General features: G+C 47.5%; 1 protein-coding gene and 1 long non-coding RNA gene across 4 annotated transcripts in view; both read left to right on the top strand.

The window, feature by feature from the left end:
• arhgef7a (Rho guanine nucleotide exchange factor (GEF) 7a) overlaps nucleotides 1-17,145 on the top strand; it is a 37,509-nt gene that overhangs the window by 9,260 nt on the left and 11,104 nt on the right. For all 3 annotated transcript variants that reach the window (XR_003868157.1, XM_029702855.1, XM_029702854.1), the window contains exons 5-14: nucleotides 494-695; nucleotides 819-907; nucleotides 8,301-8,395; nucleotides 8,845-8,940; nucleotides 9,171-9,293; nucleotides 9,461-9,599; nucleotides 9,835-9,894; nucleotides 14,926-15,072; nucleotides 15,337-15,423; nucleotides 15,653-15,731. Coding sequence is in view for 2 of the 3 variants with exons in the window: in XM_029702855.1 (XP_029558715.1) it covers nucleotides 494-695; nucleotides 819-907; nucleotides 8,301-8,395; nucleotides 8,845-8,940; nucleotides 9,171-9,293; nucleotides 9,461-9,599; nucleotides 9,835-9,894; nucleotides 14,926-15,072; nucleotides 15,337-15,423; nucleotides 15,653-15,731 (1,117 nt within the window). In the remaining variant the exon portion in view is untranslated. The remainder of the gene's footprint in view (nucleotides 1-493; nucleotides 696-818; nucleotides 908-8,300; nucleotides 8,396-8,844; nucleotides 8,941-9,170; nucleotides 9,294-9,460; nucleotides 9,600-9,834; nucleotides 9,895-14,925; nucleotides 15,073-15,336; nucleotides 15,424-15,652; nucleotides 15,732-17,145) is intronic.
• Nucleotides 15,928-17,145, top strand: part of LOC115155861 (uncharacterized) — a 2,976-nt gene continuing 1,758 nt past the window's right edge. Inside the window, exon 1 of the long non-coding RNA XR_003868158.1 lies at nucleotides 15,928-17,145. This exon is cut by the window's right edge and continues 244 nt beyond it. This is a non-coding gene — a long non-coding RNA (uncharacterized LOC115155861).

The raw sequence follows: 17,145 nt of genomic DNA, 5'->3' as shown, positions 1-17,145 counted from the left end.
CCGCTCTTCTCTCACCGTCCCTAACGCCCTCCTCACCTCTCTACCTCCCCCTCTCTACCTCTCTTCCTCCCTCTCTCTGCCTCCCTACCTCCCCTTCTCTACCTCCCCCTCTCTACCTCCTCTCTCTACCTCCCTACCTCCCCCTCTGTACCGCTCTTCTCTCACCGTCCCTAACGCCCTCCTCACCTCTCTACCTCCCCCTCTCTACCTCTCTTCCTCCCTCTCTCTGCCTCCCTACCTCCCCTTCTCTACCTCCCCCTCTCTACCTACCTACCTCCCTCTCTCTGCCTCCCTACCTCCCCTTCTCTACCTCCCCCTCTCTACCTCCCTTCCTCCCCTCCTCACCTCTCTACCTCCCCCTCTCTACCTCTCTTCCTCCCTCTCTCTGCCTCCCTACCTCCCCTTCTCTACCTCCCCCTCTCTACCTCCTCTCTCTACCTCCCTACCGCTACCTCTCTACCTCCCCCTCCTCACCTCTCTACCTCTCCTATAGGACATGTCTGAGGGCAGCGGGACGCAGCTATTGGTCAAGGCTCGCTTCAACTTTGAACAAACTAATGAGGACGAGCTGTCCTTCAACAAGGGGGATGTCATCAACGTGACACGCCAGGAGGAGGGCGGCTGGTGGGAGGGGAACTTCAATGGCAAGACCGGCTGGTTCCCTAGCAACTATGTCCGTGAGATCAAAGGCTGTGGTAGGTATCCCTTATTATTCTTGCTACTGGACATCACATAACCCAGGAATATCAGAAAGGACGTGAAGGAAAAGGATAGTGTCTGATGGAGAGAAATAACTTATTTCTCCCTCTCCCTCTGAGACAAACAAGTGTCCCCCAAATCTGGGACCCTCAAGAGCCCCCCAAAAGGCGTTGACACTACGGCCATTAGCAAGACCTACTACAACCTGGTAAGACCTGTTCATCCAACTTACTTCTCTCACTGTCTGTCTGTCTCGTTCTCTCCCTTTCTCTGGCTCTGTCTCTTTCTCTCTCTTTCTGTTTGCGTGTGTCTCTCAATACTGCTGTAACTATCCTCAATAAAAGAAAACAGGCTTTTTAAAGCTTGACATTACTCTTAACGCTATAGGCATGAGGTGCCATGGCCGCTCCAGATATCTTGACCTAGTTCTGTGTGTGTGTTGTGTTGCTGACATTTTAATGTATCTCAGTGCTCTGGGTTACTGAGATGAGAGAACAAGTAAATGCATGCTATACTAGAGAGAGAGAGAGAAAAAGACAGAGAGAGAGAATGAGAGAGAGAGAGACACACCCCCATTACCGGCTCAGACAGGGCCTCCTGGACCTCCCCCAGGAATCTCTCAAATAGCCTAAGAGATGTTAGTTCTGTTTGTTGTGCCAGGAGCCGCAGGTCACACAGCCTTAGTAAACACGCTGCATCAGTCGCTTCTGCAGGGTGGCTGATTGAACCGATCTCAAAAGGAGGGCTGGCTTGTGGAAGATAGGCTTCTCCCACACCCACAGCCCAGGTTCCACACCCCCTTCTCGTGTGGGCCTCAGATCAAATCAAATGTATTTATTTCAAATCAAATCAAATTTATTTATATAGCCCTTCGTACATCAGCTAAAATCTCAAAGTGCTGTACAGAAACCCAGCCTAAAACCCCAAACAGCAAGCAATGCATGTGAAAGAAGCACGGTGGCTAGGAAAAACTCCCTAGGAAAAATTCCCTAGAAAGGCCAAAAACCTAGGAAGAAACCTAGAGAGGAACCAGGCTATAAGGGGTGGCCAGTCCTCTTCTGGCTGTGCCGGGTGGATATTATAACAGAACATGGTCAAGATGTTAAAATGTTCATAAATGACCAGCATGGTCAAATAATAATAATCATAGTAGTTGTCGAGGGTGCAACAAGCACGTCCGGTGAACAGGTCAGGGTTCCGTAGCCGGAGGCAGAACAGTTGAAACTGGAGCAGCAGCATGGCCAGGTGGACTGGGGACAGCAAGGAGTCATCATGCCAGGTAGTCCTGAGGCATGGTCCTAGGGCTCAGGTCCTCCGAGAGAAAGAAAGAAAGAAAGAGAGAAAGAGAGAATTAGAGAGAGCATATTTAAATTCACACAGGACACCGGATAAGACAAGAGAATACTCCAGATGTAACAGACTGACCCTAGCCCCCCGACACATAAACTACTGCAGCATAAATACTGGAGGCTGAGACAGGAGGGATCAGAAGACACTGTGGCCCCATCCGATGATACCCCCGGACAGGGCCAAACAGGCAGGATATAACCCCACCCACTTTGCCAAAGCACAGCCCCCACACCACTAGAGGAATGTCTACAACCACCAACTTACCGTCCGAAGACAAGGCCGAGTATAGCCCACAAAGATCTCCGCCATGGCACAACCCAAGGGGGGGGCGCCAACCCAGACAGGAAGACCACATCAGTGACTCAACCCACTCAAGTGACGCACCCCTCCCATGGACGGCATGGAAGAACACCAGTAAGCCAGTGACTCAGCCCCTGTAATAGGGTTAGAGGCAGAGAATCCCAGTGGAAAGAGGGGAACCGGCAAGGCAGAGACAGCAAGGGCGGTTCGTTGCTCCAGCCTTTCCGTTCACCTTCACACTCCTGGGCCAGACTATACTTAATCATAGGACCTACTGAAGAGATAAGTCTTCAGTAAAGACTTAAAGGTTGAGACTGAGTCTGCGTCTCTCATATGGGTAGGCAGACTATTCCATAAAAATGGAGCTCTATAGGAGAAAGCCCTACCTCCAGCCGTTTGCTTAGAAATTCTAGGGACAATTAGGAGGCCTGCGTCTCGTGACCGTAGCGTACGTGTAGGTATGTACGGCAGGACCAAATCGGAAAGATGGGTAGGAGCAAGCCCATGTAATGCTTTGTAGGTTAGCAGCTGCCAGGCCTTCAGCAACGCAGAATAAAAATCTGACACCTGCTGTACTCAGTTCTCCTCAGCAGCGAGGATGCTGGTTCCCTCCAGCCTACATCAGTATGGTACAGCAGTCTCTGCACCGCCTTTAGTAGGAATGCAGACACCCTGCTCTCCAGTTCCACCAGGTCCTGGCCTCTTTTGTGGACGGACATGTACGTCATCTGAATTTCTTTCAACACTGCCGCCCTCAGCCAGTGATAGCCCTACGAGAAAAAATCCACCAGCTTGCATTGCAAGTCTGCGAGCAGACCGGCAGAGGGGTTGAGGACAGCCAGTTTATGCCACAGGGAAGATGCCACCAGGTTGTTGATTATCAGCACCCTCCCTCTATATGACACTTGGGACAGGAGTCACCTCCACCTGGCCAGTCTTGACACCACTGCCTGTGACAGCCCCTCCCAGTTCTTCCTGACCCACCTCTCCGAGCCCAGGTACACCCCCAAAATGTTAAACCCTTCACAACCCCACTTCGCACCCCCTGGAAGCAGAGGGGGGGGGGGGGCCCTATCCCTCCATGCCCCACATAAGAGCTTTGCTCTTGCCCCAGTTCACCTTAGCTGACGAAGCTCTCTTGTACACCTTCAGAATAGTCTATAGTGCCTGCATATCCTGCCCATCCCTGATCATCACAGAAACGTCATCTGCATACGCCGACATTGCAATGCCTGTCACCACACCCATACCTGTCCAGCACACTCCCTGCAGTCTCCTGCGTAGCAGGCCCAAAAAGGCTCAATGGCTAGTGTGTATAACTGCCCAGATAGAGGGCATCCTTGTCTAATGCCCCGCCTCACCCAGACTGGCCTACTGAGCCCCCCTCCCACCTTGACCATACATGACGCCCCCGCATACAACATCTTCACACAAGCCAAAAACCTTTCCCCAAACACAAACACAGACATCACATTAAACAGATACTCATGGTCCACTCTATCAAAAGCCTTCTCTTGGTCTAAAAAGACCAGTCAAAAGTTCACATTAGAAACTCTCGATAAGTCCAACATGTCCCTGATTAAGAACAAGTTGTCCGTGAGTGAGCGTCCCGGTACACAATTTGTCTGGTCCTTGTGTACTATAGAGTCCAGATGGGACTTCAGTCTGTCAGCGAGGACCTTGGCAAATATATTGTAGTCCACACAGAGCAATGCCACAGGCCTCCAGTTCTTAAGTTTACACAAGTCCCCTTTTTTGGGCAGGAGAGTCAGAGCCGCCCTACGGCAGCTCATCAGCAACTCTCCTACCCCGACGCACTCACACGCAAAATAAGTCCAGTCCAATTATTCCCCAGGTGCACAGCCGGGGGACACCTGTTTTACGGCCTCTGCTAGTTCATGGGACAACAAGGGAAGGTCCATTTCATCCCTCTGTGTCAGAGAGAGCTTAGGGAGTTCTGCAAACAAAACCTGAGCACATATAGGATCACACAGGCCTGGCCTATACAACTCAATATAAAACTCCACAGTCTGATCACGCATCTCCCCCACCACAGAGGTCACCCGCCCATCAAACAGCCATAGACAATGCATACTCTTGGCTTCACCGCTCTGACTTTACAAAACAAAGAAGGAGAAGTTGGGAGCATCTATCTCCTTGAGCATGGAGAACCTAGCTCTTACAAGTGCTCCCTTTGCTTTAACCTGGAAAAAACTGCCCAGGTCCCTACGTAATTCAGCTAAAGTAGCCTTGAGGCCTACATTGCCTTGCTCCACCATCTCTACCTCCACTTCACTGATACTGCGCTCTAGTTCCCCCAATACTCTCCTAGCCTCTAAGGATGAGAGAGCTGTATACTGTTGACAGAAAAGACGAATTTGGACTTTCCCCACATTCCACCATTGACTCAGAGACCCATACTCCTCTCTTCGCTGCCCCCACCTTTCCCCAAAAATCTGGAAACCTGAGCAAAAAGTGGCATCTTGTAAGAGCTTTACAATAAACATCCAATAGGATACCTTCCGAGGCCCTGATGAAATAGACAACTGAGCCATGGTTATGTGGTGATCTGAAAAACCCACTGGGAGAATGGTAGCGCCCAACAGCCTAATGCTCTGATTCTTGGATGTAAAAGAGATCTAGTCTGGCTGCACTCACCCTAACCCCAAAGACCTTCACCCATGTATACTGTCTTGTGCTGGGATGTCTAGTTCTCCAAACATCCACTAGGTCGAACTGCTTAATGATGTCCCTTAACACTCCCACTGACCCTGATTGAGGCTTCTCCACATTTCTATCTCTCGTAAAATCCATCGTACAGTTCCAGTCCCCGCCGACCACCGCCGTCTCAACAGGGGCTACCTCTGAGAGTTCCTGTCTGAGACACCCAAACAGACGCCCCCTCTCTCTCCCTGTGTTAGGCACATACACATTTATGAGGACAAAACCCCCGTTGTTAATTTCTCCTTTACCTACAAGCAGTCTACCCCTACACACCTCCTTTGAGGAGCACATTTTTACAGCCAGACCCGTTGCAAAAAGGACTGCCACCCCTGCACTAACATTTGTTCCATGGCTCAGCACACTTGCCCCTTTCCACCAGAGCCCCCAAACAACTTCATTCATCACATCACTATGGTCTCCTGCAGAAACAACACATGTACTTTTTTTTGGTTTGGGGTCACTTAGAAATATCCTTGTTTTTGAAAGAAAAGCACATTTTTTGCACATTTAAAATAATATCAAATTGATCCGAAATACAGTGTAGACATTGTTAATGCTGTAAATTACTTTTGTAGCTGGAAAAGGCAGATTTTTTATGGAATATCTACATAGGCGTACAGAGGCCCATTATCAGCAACCATCCTGTGTTCCAATGGCACGTTGTGTTAGCTAATCCAAGTTTATCATTTTAAACGGCTAATTGATCATTACAAAACCCTTTTGCAATTATGTTAGCACAGCTGAAAACTGTTGTTCTGATTAAAGAAGAAATAAAACTGTCCTTATTTAGACTAGTTGAGTATCTGGAGCATCAGCATTTGTGGGTTCCCTTCCACACTATACTCTCCTCATCCACTAGCATAACCTGACTAGACCCAGCCTCATCTACACCCCCATCCATAACCTGACTAGACCCAGTCTCATCTACACCACCATCCATAACCTGACTAGACCCAGCCTCATCTACACCACCATCTATAACATGACTAGACCCAGCCTCATCTACACCACCATCCATAACCTGACTAGACCCAGCCTCATCTACACCACCATCCATAACCTGACTAGACCCAGTCTCATCTACACCACCATCCATAACCTGACTAGACCCAGCCTCATCTACACCACCATCCATAACCTGACTAGACCCAGTCTCATCTACACCACCATCCATAACCTGACTAGACCCAGTCTCATCTACACCACCATCCATAACCTGACTAGACCCAGCCTCATCTACACCACCATCCATAGCATGACTAGACCCAGCCTCATCTACACCACCATCTATAACCTGACTAGACCCAGCCTCATCTACACCATCATCCATAGCATGACTAGACCCAGTCTCATCTACACCACCATCCATAACCTGACTAGACCCAGCCTCATCTACACCACCATCCATAGCATGACTAGACCCAGTCTCATCTACACCACCATCCATAACCTGACTAGACCCAGCCTCATCTACACCACCATCCATGACAGGACTGGACCCAGCCTCATCTACACCACCATCCATAACCTGACTAGACCCAGTCTCATCTACACCACCATCCATAACCTGACTAGACCCAGCCTCATCTACACCACCATCCATAACCTGACTAGACCCAGTCTCATCTACACCACCATCCATAACCTGACTAGACCCAGTCTCATCTACACCACCATCCATAACCTGACTAGACCCAGCCTCATCTACACCACCATCCATAGCATGACTAGACCCAGCCTCATCTACACCACCATCTATAACCTGACTAGACCCAGCCTCATCTACACCATCATCCATAGCATGACTAGACCCAGTCTCATCTACACCACCATCCATAACCTGACTAGACCCAGCCTCATCTACACCACCATCCATAGCATGACTAGACCCAGTCTCATCTACACCACCATCCATAACCTGACTAGACCCAGCCTCATCTACACCACCATCCATGACAGGACTGGACCCAGTCTCATCTACACCACCATCTATAACCTGACTAGACCCAGTCTCATCTACACCACCATCTATAACCTGACTAGACCCAGTCTTATCTACACCACCATCTATAACCTGACTAGACCCAGCCTCATCTACACCACCATACATAACCTGACTAGACCCAGTCTCATCTACACTACCATCTATAACCTGACTAGACCCAGCCTCATCTACACCACCATCCATAACCTGACTAGACCCAGCCTCATCTACACCACCATCCATAACCTGACTAGACCCAGTCTCATCTACACCACCATCCATAACCTGACTAGACCCAGCCTCATCTACACCACCATCCATAACCTGACTAGACCCAGCCTCATCTACACCACCATCCATAACCTGACTAGACCCAGCCTCATCTACACCACCATCCATAACCTGACTAGACCCAGTCTCATCTACACCACCATCTATAGCATGACTAGACCCAGTCTCATCTACACCACCATCCATAACCTGACTAGACCCAGTCTCATCTACACCACCATCCATAACCTGACTAGACCCAGCCTCATCTACACCACCATCCATAACCTGACTAGACCCAGCCTCATCTACACCACCATCCATAACCTGACTAGACCCAGTCTCATCTACACCACCATCTATAGCATGACTAGACCCAGTCTAATCTACACCACCATCCATAACCTGACTAGACCCAGTCTCATCTACACCACCATCCATAGCATGACTAGACCCAGCCTCATCTACACCACCATCCATAACCTGACTAGACCCAGCCTCATCTACACCACCATCCATAACCTGACTAGACCCAGCCTCATCTACACCACCATCCATAACCTGACTAGACCCAGTCTCATCTACACTACCATCTATAACCTGACTAGACCCAGCCTCATCTACACCACCATCTATAACATGACTAGACCCAGTCTCATCTACACCACCATCTATAACATGACTAGACCCAGCCTCATCTACACCACCATCCATAACCTGACTAGACCCAGTCTCATCTACACCACCATCCATAACCTGACTAGACCCAGTCTCATCTACACTACCATCTATAACCTGACTAGACCCAGCCTCATCTACACCACCATCCAGGGGTCAGAGGGAGTGAAAGTGTTCAGAGTTACAAAGACATGAAATTACAACTTGAACCATAGAGTGATACTCCTCAATAACCAACAAGAAACTTGAAAAACTCTCCCTCACACACTCTCTCACCATCTCTCTCTTTCCCCAGGTGCTGCAGAACATTCTAGAAACAGAAACAGAATATTCCAAGGACCTCCAGAGCCTTCTGACCAACTACCTGCGATCACTCCAGAGCACAGAGAAGTAAGCTCCACTCATTGTACTGTTCTAAACCCTGTCTGTCTGTCTGTCTGTCTGTCTGTCTGTCTGTCTGTCTGTCTGTCTGTCTGTCTGTCTGTCTGTCTGTCTGTCTGTCTGTCTGTCTGTCTGTCTGTCTGTCTGCCTGTCTGCCTGCCTGCCTGCCTGCCTGCCTGCCTGCCTGCCTGCCTGCCTGCCTGCCTGCCTGCCTGCCTGCCTGCCTGCCTGCCTGTATGATGACACTGTATGGCCACTGATTTGGATCTACTAGACGCATTCCAAAACTCATGCTCTCTCTCTCTCCTCTCTCACTCCCTCCCCCCTCTTTCTTCTCCTTGCCTTCTCATCTCCTATCCCTCCTCCTCCACCTCTCCTTCTCTTCTCCTCTCCTCTCCTCTCCCCCCCTCTTCCTTCTCCTTTCCTCCCTCCTCTCCTCTTCTCCTCCCTCTCTCCAGACTGAGCAGTACAGATGTGTACCTGATCCTGGGGAACCTGGAGGATATCAACACCTTCCAACAGATGCTCGTCCAATCACTGGAGGAGTGCACCAAGTAAGTCCCGCCCCTCACATACTTTTCACCAGTCAGCACACAGTGATCAGAGCAAGTCCTTGTCACTGCTGTTCTAATCCAATTAGATCTGTCCTGCTGCTACTTGGGATATTTCACAGCAGTTTTCGTCGAGGTAAATAAAGGGTATAGGAACATCTAGGTGTCGGCAGTGGTAATACAGCAATCCTTGATTTCACTCAGCTTGTGTGTTTTTTCCCCAACATGTGCAGACTTCCAGAGAGCCAGCAGAGGGTAGGGGGCTTCTTCATGAACCTGATGCCCCAGATGAAGGCTCTCTACGTGGGTTACTGCTCCAACCACCCCTCGGCAGTAAACGTGCTCACCCAGCATAGGTAAACATAGACCCAATACAGCATGAACCTGATGTTCTAGCATTCTTACTGTACATTCTTACTCTACATAAAAATGTACACTGTACATTTATCATTTTTACACAGGCAGGTAGTGTAAAGAATATAATTAGATTTGACAATTTAATACTCCCCCCCCCCCCCCTCAGTGAGGAGCTGGGGGAGTTTATGGAGGGGAAGGGAGCCAGTAGTCCAGGCATCCTGACTCTGACCACAGGCCTCAGTAAACCCTTCATGAGGCTGGACAAATACCCCATACTACTGAAGGAACTGGAGAGACACATGGAGGTAGGGGCTGTGTGTGTGTGTGTGTGTGTGTGTGTGTGTGTGTGTGTGTGTGTGTGTGTGTGCCACGTACAGGTGTGTGTTTGTAAGATGCTGGGTGTGTAAGAGTGTCCTCATTCACTGATGATGTATGTGTGCATGTCTTATGTGTAAGAGGATGTCGTCAATCACTGATAGTGGTGTGTGTGTGTGTGTGTGTGTACAGCTGTATAAATGCTCTCTGCTGTGCTCCCTGTAGGAGACTCACCCCGACTGGCCAGACATCCAGAAGTGTATGACAACGTTCAAGAGCCTCTCGGTGAGTCACACCCACACCCATATCGCCTCTTGTTTCCATGGTTACCTCATTTGCAGTGCATGCTGTGCGTCAAGCTGTGACGTGTGTGTGTGTGTGAGTCATGAGTCGACGTGTTATGGTACACTTGAATATATGAGCGTGCATCCCTTGTGCACACAGGATCATTTAGTAATTATAAACACTGCATGGCCAAAAGTATGTGGACATCTGCTTTTTGGACATCTCATTCCAAAATCATGGGCATTAATATGGAGTTGGTCCCCCCTTTGCTTCTCCTGAGTGGCGCAGCAGTCTAAGACACTGCATCTCAGTGCTAGGGGCGTCACTACAGACCCTGGTTTGATTCCAGGCTGTATCACAACCGGCCGTGATTGGGAGTCCCATAGGGCGGCGCAGAATTGGCCCAGCGTCGTCCGGGTTAGGGTTTGGCTGGGGTAGGCCGTCATTATTAATAAGAATTTGTTCTTAACTGACTTGCCTAGTTAAATAAAAATAAACTCAGGAGAAAAAAAACGTCCCTTTTTCAGGACCCGGTCTTTCAAAGATAATTCGTAAAAATCCAAATAACCTCACAGATCTTCATTGTAAAGGGTTTAAAACACCGTTTCCCATGCTTGTTCAATGAACCATAAACAATTCATGAACATGCACCTGTGGAACGGTCGTTAGGACACTAACAGCTTACAGACGGTAGGCAATTAAGGTCACAGTTATGAAAACTTAGGACACTAAAGAGGCCTTTCTACCGACTCTGGAAAAACACCAAAATAAAGATGCCCCGGGTCCCTGCTCATCTGCGTGAATGTGCCTTAGGCATGCTGCAAGGAGGCATGAGGACTGCAGATGTGGCCAGGGCAATAAATTGCAATGTCTGTACTGTGAGATGCCTAAGACAGCTCTACAGGGAGACAGGACGGACAACTGATCATCCTCGCAGTGGCAGACCACGTGTAACAACACCTGCACAGGATCGGTACATCCGAACATCACACCTGCGGGACAGGTACAGGATGGCAACAACGGCTGCCCGAGTTACACCAGGAACGCACAATCCCTCCATCAATGCTCAGACTGTCTGCAATAGGCTGAGAGAGGCTGGACTGAGGGCTTGTAGGCCTGTTGTAAGGCAGGACGTCACCAGACATCACCAGCAACAATGTCACCTATGGGCCCAAACCCACCGTCGCTGGACCAGACAGGACTGGAAAAAAGTGCTCTTCACTGACGAGTCGCAGTTTTGTCTCACCAGGGGTGATGGTCGGATTCGCGTTTAACGTCGAAGGAATGAGCGTTACTCTGAGGCCTGTACTCTGGAGCGGGATCGATTTGGAGATGGAGTGTCCGTCATGGTCTGGGGCGGTGTGTCACAGCATCATCGGACTGAGCTTGTTCTCATTGCAGGCAACCTCAACGCTGTGCATTACAGGGAAGACATCCTCCTCCCTCATGTGGTACCCTTCCTGCAGGCTCATCCTTACATGACCCTCCAGCATGACAATGCCACCAGCCATACTGCTCGTTCTGTGCGTTATTTCCTGCAAGACATGAATGTCAGTGTTCTGCCATGGCCAGCAAAGAGCCCGGATCTCAATCCCATTGAGCACGTCTGGGACCTGTTGGATCGGAGGGTGAGGGCTAGAGCCGTTCCCCCCAGAAATGTCTGGGAAATTGCAGGTGCCTTGGTGGAAGAGTGGGGTAACATCTCACAACAAGAACTGGCAAATCTGGTGCAGTCCATGAGGAGGAGATGCACTGCAGTACTTAATGCAGCTGGTGGCCACACCAGAAACTGACTGTTATTTTTGATTTTGACCCCCCCTTTGTTCAGGGACACATTATTCAATTTCTGTTAGTCACATGTCTGTGGAACTTGTTCAGTTTATGTCTCAGTTGTTGAATCTTGTTATGTTCATACAAATATTTACATATGTTAAGTTTGCTGAAAATAAACGCAGTTGACAGTGAGAGGACGTTTCTTTTTTTGCTGAGTTTTATTTATATATATACTCAGTTTTTCACAATTCCTGACATTTAATCCTTGTAAAAATTCCCTGTCTTAGGGCAGTTAGGATCACAACTTTATTTTAAGAATGTGAATGTCAGAATAATAGTAGAGAATGATTTATTTCAGCTTTTATTTCTTTCATCACATTCCCAGTGGGTAAGAAGTTTACATACACTCAATTAGTATTTGGTAGCATTACCTTTAAATTGTTTAACTTGGGTCAAACATTTCGGGTAGCCTTCCACAAGCTTCCCACAATAAGTTGGATGAATTTTGGCCCATTCTTCCTGACAGAGCTGGTGTAACTGAGTCAGGTTTGTAGGCCTCCTTGCTCGCACATGCTTTTTCAGTTCTGCCCACAAATTTTCTATAGGATTGAGGTCAGGGCTTTGTGATGGCCACTCCAATACCTTGACTTTGTTGTCCTTAAGCCATTTTGCCACAACTTTGGAAGAATGCTTGGGGTCATTGTCCATTTGGAAGACCCATTTGCGACCAAGCTTTAACTTCCTGACTGATGTCGTGAGATGTTGCTTCAATATATCCACATAATTATCCTTCCTCATGATGCCATCTATTTTGTGAAGTGCACCAGTCCCTCCTGCAGCAAAGCACCCCCACAACATGATGCTGCCACCCCCGTGCTTCACGGTTGGGATGGTGTTCTTCGGCTTGCAAGTCTCCCCCTCTTTCCTCCAAATATAACGATGGTCGTTATGGCCAAACAGTTCTATTTTTGTTTCATCAGACCAGAGGACATTTCTCCAAAAAGTACGATCTTTGTCCCCATGTGCAGTTGCAAACCGTAGTCTGGCTTTTTTATGGCGGTTTTGGAGCAGTGGCTTCTTCCTTGCTGAGCGGCCTTTCAGGTTATGTCGATATAGGACTCGTTTTACTGTGAATATAGATACTTTTGTACCTGTTTCCTCCAGCATCTTCACAAGGTCCTTTGCTGTTGTTCTGGGACTGATTTGCACTTTTTCCACCAAAGTACGTTCATCTCTAGGAGACAGAACGCATCTCCTTCCTGAGCGGTATGACGGCTGCGTGGTCCCATGGTGTTTATACTTGCGTACTATTGTTTGTACAGAGGAACATGGTACCTTCAGGCGTTTGGAAATTGCTCCCAAGGATGAACCAGACTTGTGGAGGTCTGCAATTTTCTTGGAGGTCTTGGCTGATTTCTTTTGATTTTCCAATGATGTCAAGCAAAGAGGCACTGAGTTTGAAGGTAGGCCTTGAAATACATCCACAGGTACATCTCCAATTGACTCAAATGATGTCAATTAGCCTATCAGAAGCTTCTAAAGCCATGACATAATTTTCTAGAATTTTCCAAGCTGTTTAAAGGCACAGTCAACTTAGTGTATGTAAACTTCTGACCCATTGGAATTGTGATACAGTGAATTATAAAAATAATATGTCTTAAAACAATTGTTGGAAAATATACTTGTCATGCACAACTTGCCAAAACTGTAGTTTGTTAACAATACATTTGTGGGGTGGTTGAAAAACAAGTTTTCATGACTGCAACCTAAATCAAATCAAATCAAAGTTTATTTGTCACGTGTGCCAAATACAACAGGTGTAGACCTTACAGTGAAATGCTTACTTACAGGCTCTAACCAATAGTGAAAAAAAGATATTCGGTGAACAATTGGTAGGTAAAGAAATAAAACAACAGTAAAAAGACAGGCTATATACAGTAGCGAGGCTATAAAAGTAGCGAGGCTACATACAGACACCGGTTATTCAGGCTGATTGAGGTAGTATGTACATGTAGATATGGTTAAAGTGACTATGCATATATGATGAACAGAGAGTAGCAGTAGCGTAAAAGAGGGGGTGGTGGGTGGGACACAATGCAGATAGCCCGGTTAGCCAATGTGCGGGAGCACTGGTTGGTCGGCCCAATTGTGGTAGTATGTACATGAATGTATAGTTAAAGTGACTATGCATATATGATAAACAGAGAGTAGCAGCAGCGTAAAAAGAGGGTTTGGGGGGGGGGCACTGCAAATAGTCCAGGTAGCCATTTGATTACCTGTTCAGGAGTCTTATGGCTTGGGGGTAAAAACTATTGAGAAGCCTTTTTGTCCAGGACTTGGCACTGTATGTAAACTCGTCTAGGATGTCATTGTATGCTGTAGCGTTAAGATTTCCCTTCATTGGAACTAAGGGACTTAGCCCAACCATGAAAAACAGCCCCAGACCATCATTCCTCCTCCACCAAACGTTACAGTATGCACTATGCATTCGGGCAGGTAGCGTTCTCCTGGCATCCGCTAAACCCATATTTGTCCGTCAGACTGCCAGATGGTGAAGCGTAATTCATCACTCCAGAGAATGTGTTTCCACTGCTTCAGAGTCCAATCGCGGCAAGCTTTACACCACGCCAGCCAATGCGTGGCATTGTGCATGGTGATCTTAGGCTTGTGGGCAGCTGCTTGGCCATGGAAACCCATTTAATGAAGCTCCTGATGAACAGTTATTGTGCTGATGTTGCTTCCAGGGGCAGTTTGGAACTTTGTAGTGAGTGTTGCAAAAGAGGACAGACGAATTGGACTCGCTCCCCGCTTCAGCACTTGGCGGTCCTGTTCTGTGAACTTGTGTGCCCAACAACTTTGCAGTTGAGCCGTTGTTGCTCCTAGATGGTTCTACTTCACAATAACAGTACTTACAGTTGACCGGGGCAGCTCTAGCAGATCAGAAATTTGATGAAATGACTTGTTGGAAAGGTGGCATCCTGTTGACTTTGCCACATTGAAAGTCACTGAGCTCTTCAGTAAGGCCATTCTACTGCCAATGTTTGTCTATGGAGATTGCATGGCGGTGTACTCAATTGTATACACTGTGTCTGAAATAGCCAATGCACTAATTTGAGGTGTCCCCATACTTTTGTATATAGATGTGTATCAATGGACACACAATTTTACATTGTTTCTGTGGTCATAAATGTCTGTGGTACTGATGCTGTTCCCATGACAACCTGTAATGTGGTGCTGATGGTGTTTCCGCGGCGACAGGCCCAGTGCCAGGAGGTGAGGAAGAGGAAGGAGCTGGAGCTGCAGATAGTGACCGAGTCCATCAGGCTGTGGGAGGGAGACGACATCAGGACACTGGGCTCTGTTCTCTACATGAGTCAGGCTCTGGTTAACAGCCCTGGAGCAGAGGTCAGAGGAAAACCTAACAACAACCTCACAGTAACATTAGGGTTAACAGCCCTGGAGCAGAGATCAGAAGAAAACCTCACAGTAACATTATAATAACTAATGTACATGAGTCAAATACTATTAACTATCTCTCTCTCTCTCTCTCTCTCTCTCTCTGTCTCTCTCTCTCTCTCTGTCCCTCTGTCTCTCTCTCTGTCTCTCTCTCTCTCTCTCTCTCTCTGTCTCTCTCTCTCTCTCTGTCCCTCTGTCTCTCTCTCTCTCTAGGAGAAGTGTGAGCGCTACCTCATGCTTTTCCCTCATGTCCTCCTCATGCTGTCTGCCAGTCCAAGGATGAGTGGCTTCATATTCCAGGTATTCCCCTTAGTCTACTATACCAGGGTCTTATTGATTTGGTGCCAAATGGAAGAAAATGGACTGAAAGAGGGAGGGACTACATGAACTTGTCCAATAAGAAATGCTCATTTTAGTTTTCAGTTTGAAAATGTTTTTCTACGGTGTTCCCTAGTCAATAGGACCCAGTAGTGATTAACCTCCGTGTTTAGTGTGGGTTCAGATGTTAATGATGGTTTCTTGTCTACAGGGGAAGCTACCATTGACTGGTATGACTGTGACCACGCTAGAGGACAGTGAGGCCCACAAAAACTCCTTTGAGCTTTCTGGTAAGACAACTGTGGTGTTTTCACAATGTACATTACTGTGTGTTTATTGTGTCCTCTTTGAGCGTCTCCAGGTTGTGTGTGTGTGTGTGTGTGTATATATAATGTGATGTGTGTATAATGTGTGTATTGTATCCTCCAGGCAGTCTATTTGAGTGTCTCCAGGTTGTGTGTGTGTATATATAATGTGATGTGTGTATAATGTCTGTATTGTGTCCTCCAGGCAGTCTATTTGAGTGTCTCCAGGTTGTGTGTGTGTGTATAATGTGATGTGTGTATAATGTGTGTATTGTGTCCTCCAGGCAGTCTATTTGAGTGTCTCCAGGTTGTGTGTGTGTATATAATGTGATGTGTGTATAATGTGTGTATTGTGTCCTCCAGGCAGTCTATTTGAGTGTCTCCAGGTTGTGTGTGTGTGTGTATAATGTGATATGTGTATAATGTGTGTATTGTGTCCTCCAGGCAGTCTATTTGAGTGTCTCCAGGTTGTGTGTGTGTGTATAATGTGATGTGTGTATAATGTGTGTATTGTGTCCTCCAGGCAGTCTATTTGAGTGTCTCCAGGTTGTGTGTGTATATATAATGTGATATGTGTATAATGTGTGTATTGTGTCCTCCAGGCAGTCTATTTGAGCGTCTCCAGGTTGTGTGTGTGTGTATAATGTGATGTGTGTATTGTGTCCTCCAGGCAGTCTATTTGAGTGTCTCCAGGTTGTGTGTGTGTGTATAATGTGATGTGTGTATAATGTGTGTATTGTGTCCTCCAGGCAGTTTATTTGAGTGTCTCCAGGTTGTGTGTGTGTGTGTATAATGTGTGTATTGTGTCCTCCAGGCAGTCTATTTGAGTGTCTCCAGGTTGTGTGTGTGTGTGTATAATGTGTGTATTGTGTCCTCCAGGCAGTCTATTTGAGCGTCTCCAGGTTGTGTGTGTGTGTGTAATGTGATGTGTGTATTGTGTCCTCCAGGCAGTCTATTTGAGTGTCTCCAGGTTGTGTGTGTGTGTATAATGTGATGTGTGTATAATGTGTGTATTGTGTCCTCCAGGCAGTCTATTTGAGTGTCTCCAGGTTGTGTGTGTGTGTGTGTGTGTGTGTGTATAATGTGTGTATTGTGTCCTCCAGGCAGTCTATTGGAGTGTCTCCAGGTTGTGTGTGTGTGTGTATAATGTGTGTATTGTGTCCTCCAGGCAGTCTATTGGAGTGTCTCCAGGTTGTGTGTGTGTGTGTATAATGTGTGTATTGTGTCCTCCAGGCAGTCTATTTGAGTGTCTCCAGGTTGTGTGTGTGTATAATGTGATGTGTGTATAATGTGTGTATTGTGTCCTCCAGGCAGTCTATTGGAGTGTCTCCAGGTTGTGTGTGTGTATAATGTGATGTGTGTATAATGTGTGTATTGTGTCCTCCAGGCAGTCTATTTG

The sequence above is a fragment of the Salmo trutta genome, chromosome 20 (assembly GCF_901001165.1).
Source record: "Salmo trutta chromosome 20, fSalTru1.1, whole genome shotgun sequence".
In the NCBI taxonomy this organism is placed as follows: Eukaryota; Metazoa; Chordata; class Actinopteri; order Salmoniformes; family Salmonidae; genus Salmo; species Salmo trutta.
Note: the sequence above shows the minus strand (reverse complement) of the source record. Positions and strands in the feature narration are given on the sequence as shown.